The sequence below is a fragment of the Sorghum bicolor genome, chromosome 10 (assembly GCF_000003195.3).
Source record: "Sorghum bicolor cultivar BTx623 chromosome 10, Sorghum_bicolor_NCBIv3, whole genome shotgun sequence".
Classification (NCBI taxonomy): domain Eukaryota; kingdom Viridiplantae; phylum Streptophyta; class Magnoliopsida; order Poales; family Poaceae; genus Sorghum; species Sorghum bicolor.
The window spans coordinates 3,471,489-3,478,706 of NC_012879.2; the positions used below are offsets into that span (position 1 = coordinate 3,471,489).

General features: G+C 56.8%; 1 protein-coding gene across 1 annotated transcript; it reads right to left on the reverse strand.

Annotated features, from left to right (window-relative positions):
• LOC8071344 (GDSL esterase/lipase At5g45910) lies at nt 631-3,375 on the reverse strand. The gene is made up of 4 exons (XM_002437816.2): nt 3,006-3,375; nt 2,644-2,853; nt 2,104-2,526; nt 631-1,088 (listed from the first exon to the last, which is right to left on the reverse strand). Exons 1-4 carry the CDS (start codon nt 3,256-3,258, stop codon nt 871-873), a joined length of 1,104 nt encoding a protein of 367 aa, XP_002437861.1. The 5' UTR covers nt 3,259-3,375; the 3' UTR covers nt 631-870.

The window sequence follows — 7,218 nt, forward strand, 5'->3', positions numbered from 1 at the left end:
GCAACGCTTTCTCATTCTACATTCTTGTGACAGCGTTTTTATTTGTGTCTTTGCACTTTAATTATTTTTTGAGGGGAGCTTGTAGTCTGCCTTTCCTCTCCAGCTGTGGTATGGATCTCTAATTGGGATAAACATTTAAATGGGAAAGCAAAGTGATTGGTCACTCGAGCTGTTTTCCTGATGTCAAGTCCAATTAGTCCACAATAATTCAGGCCACTTGGAACAGCAACTTGACGAATTATCTCAGATGCATTTAATTTCATTTGGAAGGAGCAGTGTTCATATTCATCAGTCAAACAGCTTTCGCTGTCTGGGCACTGAAAGGTTTGTTGTGCAGCTGTGCTCCGGTAGCGGCACATGGATGAAACGAAACAGATGCTTGGAGCGCGGTGTTTCACTTTGCTTTTGTTGGCATTCTCATCCCGAATTGGTCACGAGCTCGTGCCTTCGTGATGGTGCGTTGCAGCGTTGGAGCCTTGCGCAAAGACCCCTGTCACGGCCTTCACGTGCCCTGACGGGTGACATGGATAGCCTGAGACAGGAACAGGATTTACCGTGGGAGATTGATTGCTGGAAAAGTTTTCTCAAAAGCCCCGACCACATGCCACGCACAGGCAGACCAGAGTAAAAAGTTCCATGAAAATATATACCATTTGATTTGTAAATGAAGACCAGTATACATAATATAATATATATAAGTTACAACAGGGAAGAACAAGAAAAACAGATGCATGCAGTTGCCGAGACACTTTTTTCCCGGCAACATAAACACAGAAGATATAATAACAACAACAACAAATAAAAAATAGTAATTAATTAATCGGTCCCCGCTCGCTCTGCTGCCCCTGAGTCCCTGACGATGGGCTTAGCTTAGCTGTGGAGGATCGCCGGGCGGCAGTAGGGCCCGTTGAGCCAGCCGTCGGTGATCTGCTTGTACGCGGCCTCGGTGAGGTGGATGCCGTCCCAGCTGAGGTGCGCCGCCGGGTTGGAGCACGCCGAGGCGCCCGACATGCCGCACCGCGCGCTGTTCTGGTAGTTGTACTTGCCGCCTCCCGCCCCGCAGCACGTCTGGAACACCGTGCTGAACCCTGCAGTATACGTTGCAAAAGAGAAACACGCGGTGAGACGCACATCACACGAAGCAGGAGGAGCAGTGCGCGCTCCGGCGCGGGCGGGAACGCAACGTGCAGGAGCAGTGCAGTGCCCCGCGGCGCTGGCCGGCGTTTCAATTCGCATGTGTTGGGTGGGGAGGAACGTGGCCGGTCTCGGTCTCGGCAAGTTCGGGAACATGCGCGGTACTCGTCTCACGACCGCGACGCCGAGGCGGAGCCGGTGCGTCCGCGGTCCGCCATCATCGTCCCCATAATTGGGGTCGGGGCTCTCTCGCTTCGCGCCAGTGCGGCAAGATCCGGCAAAATGCGCGCGGCAGGGCAGGCACCAGGCAGCCGTCACGAGCGCGGATCGGGGCCATTTTTCTATTCGCCGCCGCACGACACGCCCACGCTTCCGCAGTGCACGAGGAGCAACGGGCATGTCGTCCGTCTCGCCGCTGCAGACCGCCGCAGTGCAGTGCAGGCCCGCACCCTGAACCCTATGTCGTGTCGTGCACATGGATCGGATCGGACGGACACGCATACTGGGTTTTACACACGTGACGAGATTCGAACGGGCGGCACGGCAGGGGCGGGGCCTCTCACGCGCTTGCACGCCAAAACGCGTAGAAGGTGAGGTGACTGACTGCCACTGCCAGGACGGCGCATTGAAGAGGCGCGCGCTCTGCGACGGATGGACGGATGTGGGGGGGCCGCCGGAAGCGCCAAGCGCGCTGTTTGAAAGCTGGCCTGCGCCGGGCAGTACCCGCCAAGCCGGCCGTCGTCACGGATGCTCGAGGTGCGTGACAACTTGCTTGCAGCGGTCACAGACACCAGTCCGTCTACTGCTACCGTTTCGTCACCACTTGACTCTCGTAGTCCCGTCCCCTATCCGACCACATGTGCGTGCGTCGGCGGTCGATCGCGAGGTCGGCGACGACGACGACGGCGGCGGCGAGGAGGGACCATGCATGGCAGGAGTATGTATATATATATATATATATATACGTACCGTAGCTGCCGGGGTTCTTGACCATGTCGTAGACGGCGGAGTAGAAGTCGGCGTACATGATGCGGGCGGACTTGTACTTGGCCTGGAGGCTGGAGATCTGCGTCTGGAGCTGGTTGTTGTGGTTGGTGGACAGGTCGTTGAACTTCTTGAGGCACCCGAGGCTGTCGTAGTCGCCGCTGTTGGAGGTGCCGTAGATGGTGAGGTAGATGGGGAAGCAGCCGATGGGGAGCACCCCGGGCACCACGATGTCCGTGGCGCCCATCGCGATCAGCTTCTCGACCCCGTTGGCGATGGTGCTCACGATCTGCGGCGTGTACGTGCTCGCCTGGTCCGCGTTGTAGTTGCCGAACAGCATCGCGTTGTAGTCGTTGCCCCCGAACTCGCCGAACACGAACAGGGAGTTGCCCAGGTAGCTCTTGCAGTCTGCGATTGATCGTGGTGACCCGACAGACGGATGCAATTGCAATTGATCGATCGTCAGGGGACCCATGGCGTGGCACAGAGAAAATGACAGGCTTTTTTATTTCCATTCATGCTCACCGTTGCCGCAGACGGCGGAGGAGATTTGCTGGAACCACTGCAGCTGGAAGCTGATGGGCCCGTTGTTCCAGATCTTGTCGGAGAGGCCGAGCGAGCGGAAGAAGGGCGCGTCCATGGCGGTGGCGCCGGTGATGGCCATGTTGGCGCCTTTCTTGAAGTCGGCCGTCGTCGACTTGGACGGCGGGAGGAACGGCAGCCCGAACTTGGAGCCTGCAGCGTTGTGTGTGGGAGCGGAGGACCACCGTACATCAGCATCCACCCACCACGCACCCACAACAGTCCCACAGGACAGTGGGCCAGGCTGCCCAGGCGAGATCCAGCCAGAGCGGAATTTAATTAGGGAGCAGGCGCGCGTGACGTACTGAGGAAGTCCGGGATGACGCGGCCGTCGCAGCAGCGGCACGTCGGCGTGCCGAAGTAGGTCTCGCCGTAGGGCGGCTGGGTGAAGGTGATCGACGACGGCCTCCCGTTGGTGCAGAGGTTCCCGGTGTCGGTGATGGAGTCGCCGAAGTTGAAGACGGCATTGTAGCTCTGCGCCGCCGCCGCCAGCGCCAGCGCCCACGACGACCACACCACCGCCACCAGCGCCGCCGCCATCCGCCGCCCGCTCCTCATCTCGCCTTGCCTCTCAGCCTATACACCGCTACGCGAGGACTGGCAGAGCAGAGCCGGAGCAGTGGAGGAGTCGAAGTCGAGCAGAGCGCTCCCCTTGAACGACACGGTTGGCCTGGGACACCTTTTTATAGCCTCGCCCTCGTGACGCCTGCCACGGCGCCTTCGCCAACAAAACTTTCGCAGGCAGATACAGGTGTATCTGCATGTAGTACTACCAGCGCCTCGCCTTTTGCGCCGGCGGTATCCCGGCGACCACTGTCCCGTGCAGACTGTAGACACGGGTCCCACGGCACAGGACTCGGCCCCTCACCCCAATCGGCATCCGACGGTCCAGATCACGCGCCGGACGCAATTCGGCCGTTACAACACCATCCCCACCGTCCGCGCCGAGCCCTCTGTCAATCTTTGTCTTACCACATGTCATCATCTCATTTTAATAGTATATTAAGCAAGCAAACAAGCACGGCCGACCAGACGCCCGACACGGATCGCGCGCGCCCGTTCCGGCGGTTCCTTAGCCCGGGCGGGGCACCGGCAGGCGCTCCGGCGAGGAGGATGGGCAGCGCATTTTCGTGCGCTGTGGCGGCGCTCTTTTCCTCCACCACCGCTTTGCGATCCACCGGCGAGGCGACTTTCCATGTGATTCTTTTTTTTTCGCGGGGAGCTTTCTAAAGGCCCTTTCGGGTGGGCAATGATGAGGAGGGCCAATCAGGCGCGAGTCCCAGGCGAATGATGGCGATCCACGGGCGTTTTCCAGCCGGTAATCGAGGATTAACCGGTGCGTGGCGTGGCTGGCTGCGCCACAGTCCCGTGCCCGGGACGATTTCCTCTCTGCCTTGCTCTGCTTTGCTGCCTCGGCCCTCTCCTTTTTCTTCGCTGATGAAAACTTGGACGTCCGAGACTTTTTTGGGTTGGTAGGTTACTTTCAGTTTGCAGTATCTCAGGGAAGGATAGGGGGGGGTCTACAGAGTAGTAGAATTGGAGGCAGACGTGAGTGACCGGCACTCGTCGTAACGACGTCGTCTCCTTCTCCTTCGCCCTCACTCTGTAAACTTTGCGCCTGTAAAGGGGAACCTGCACCTAAAATACTATGGGTGTGTGTGTGGTCGTGTCGCGTGCATGTGAAATGTATGCAGTACATGAGCAGGTTGCGTTTGCTTTTATGGTACTAGATGTTTTGCAAGTGTTTCCAAATCAAAACAGAGCGGCACACTATGGATTAATGGATGTATGATGTATGTATGGACGGACAGGTACTGGACATGCCTTAAACTCGAGTACTATTGTGCCATGGGTGCCAACACTGCAACATCACAACAACTTAACCGATGGGATAATGATGATGATGGAGGAGAGGGCCCTGCACGGCCAAGCAGATCACCACCATTAAACTCAAACCTGCCAATGTGTCTCTGCTTTCATTGAAGCAAGCGTGTATAGGAATCTGCAACACAGCAAGGGTGCGATAGCATATGCATGCTTTTTTGTGTGTTTGTGCTCCCAAAGCTGAGAAAAAGCGATGGAACACAAGGCCCACTGGCCCAACCCAGACCCACTTGATGCAGGCAACAAAGAGGGCATGACTCGCAGCGCCACAATACTAGGGCCAGTGATTACACTTTAACAAGGTGGTACTACACAGAAGCCACAGGCATTAGGCTTTCTGTCTCAGTCGATTAAAGATAAGTCCCCCGTGCAACTTCACCACTATCTATACCACTACCAGCAGACCTACATTCGTAACGAACTCGCACTGTGTGCAGTGCCGTGCAGTGGTAGCTCGATCCAGCTGGAATGCATGGACGATGCAGACAAATAACTAACTTTTGCTTGGCCATGTTATTATCCGATCCGGTGCCAAATCCTGGCTGCCCAAAGTGCTTACTTGGCCCATGCAAGGATATTATCAAATGCTTAATGCTAGCATTGCCGCTGAAACACGAATATCTAGCCTAGCGTAGCCTAGCTATATAGCTAGTAGTTTCCACTACTGCCTTCATCTGAATCAATCAATCATTGCACTGTGATGGATCCACTAATCCTAACGCCGCCACCACCATCGTCTTAATTCCCTCGTAGTAAACACTCCGTGGAAAAGACGCTCGACTTTGGCCGGCCGGACGAATGGCCGCAACACTTGATCATCCATCCATCGCCGCCGATGATGATGATGATGGAGACGATGACAGCGGCGGCACTGCGGCAACAACGGGGCGAGAGAGACGGGGCAACACGCGAAGTCATCGCAAGTCGCAAGCCATCTTAGCTGTGTGAGACGGCGACACGCACCCAAGCGCGCGCGCGTGCGTGCGTGGCGGCATCGCCACACCACACGTCCACCTCCACACCCTGTTCCTGTTCCTGTCACACACCCAGCAGCATCGTCCACCACTCTCTCTCTCGCGCTCTATCTGACGAGTCACCACGGATCAAAGCTATAGGCATCTGGGTAGAGCAGCAGCCAGTCAGCAGGCCGCGGCTTGCTCTGCACGGCACTGCGGCTGCGCGCGCGCGCGCTCCCGATCGGCCCGGCCGGCGTTGCTTTCGAACGCGACGCCGACGCCGACGCCGACGCCACCGCACCCAAGCCCGCGCCGCGCCGATCATTCTCTCCCGCGCGCGGCCGCGTCAAGCCGATCGACGACGCGGACTGGCACTGGCAAAGCTATATATCGCCGCCTCGATGGCCCGGCCGGCGCGCGCACGCATGATTGGGCGCGCGCGTGGCGACGGGAGAGCTAGCGGCGCCCAGCTGGGATTTGGCTTATTACCTGCAGGCCGGGCGGGGGGAATAATAATGCATGGGAAGCTACGTCGTTACGGGCGGGTGCAGGGCCAGCAGCGGCGTGCCTAACCTCCGCCAGACGACGACGACGTGGCTGGTTGATGATGCATGATTAATCCATGATCAGAGAGGAGGAGGTTGTTTGGTGGACGTCGCTGTTGGTGCTGTTAAGTACTTGCATGCAGCTGCGTGCGCGCTCGCTGCCGCCTCGCGGTCGGCCTCTATACATATATATCTCGATGGCTGTCTTATTAGCTTGCTTATTATCGATATCATTGGAGTGGTTGTTGGCCTGTGCTGTCAAGTCACATATAGGTTTTTTGCATATGCATCCATGCATGCAACGGGAAACGCGAGAAGATGCCGATGGGTACGTATGGTGGTGGAACCGATTCGATCCCTTCGATCGATCTCTTGCAACTTGCATTGCTCGATCATCGCTAGCTAGCTCTACCGGCCTGCTACACGACTCTCTCTGGCGACCTGTAGTGCGTGCGTGAGAATATTGCGTGCTGCACCTGTGCGCCACCCCAGCTTCTCTTTGTCGATCTCTTCGTCGACGACCCTGTGTGTCGATCGTCGCGCGGTGTGGAAAGGGCGGTACTAGCACAGATGCCGTTCTCTCTAGCTAGCTAGCTCACTTTACTTCGCGTCCCCGCTTTGGCACGAGAGACCTAGCCGACCTGGAAAGAAAAAGGAGCGATCGATGGATGGAGGGTCGTCGATGTATATGGTTTTTGAGTAAATTGAAGACCGAGACGACGACGATTGCTGATCGATCTCTCGGTGCTGCTGCTAACGTAGTAACCACAGTCGTATATGTACGTCCTCGATCGTCCGGTCGACGTGTCATGATATCGTGTCGACAGTTCCTGACGATGTCCACAGTCTCCCCGGCCGAAACGAATCACGATCGGGAGAGCGGCTTTGCTTTGGCCGCGCGCGCTTGAGGGCGCGACTATATATATGGAGCAAGACAGGTATGGCTAGCTCGACGCCGTGTTTTAGAATGTTCCAAGGTTACAACAAAGGGGTCGTGCATGGTTTTGATAGTAGCTAGCACACTGTAGTTTCCATCGTTTGGAGACTATTAATTGGGGGATCTGACTGAATGCGAAACAAACATGAACTGAAAATTAAAGGAGTCACCGCACGTGTGTGCACCATGTAGCTTG

Excerpts from the sequence above, each read along its gene's own strand:
- LOC8071344 (XM_002437816.2), bottom strand. The coding sequence starts at position 3,258 with ATGAGGAGCGGGCGGCGGATGGCGGCGGCGCTGGTGGCGGTGGTGTGG. Across the intron at positions 2,854-3,005 it reads CGTCATCCCGGACTTCCTCA|GCTCCAAGTTCGGGCTGCCG; the intron begins GTACGTCACGCG and ends ACAACGCTGCAG. Across the intron at positions 2,527-2,643 it reads CTCCGCCGTCTGCGGCAACG|ACTGCAAGAGCTACCTGGGC; the intron begins GTGAGCATGAAT and ends GATCAATCGCAG.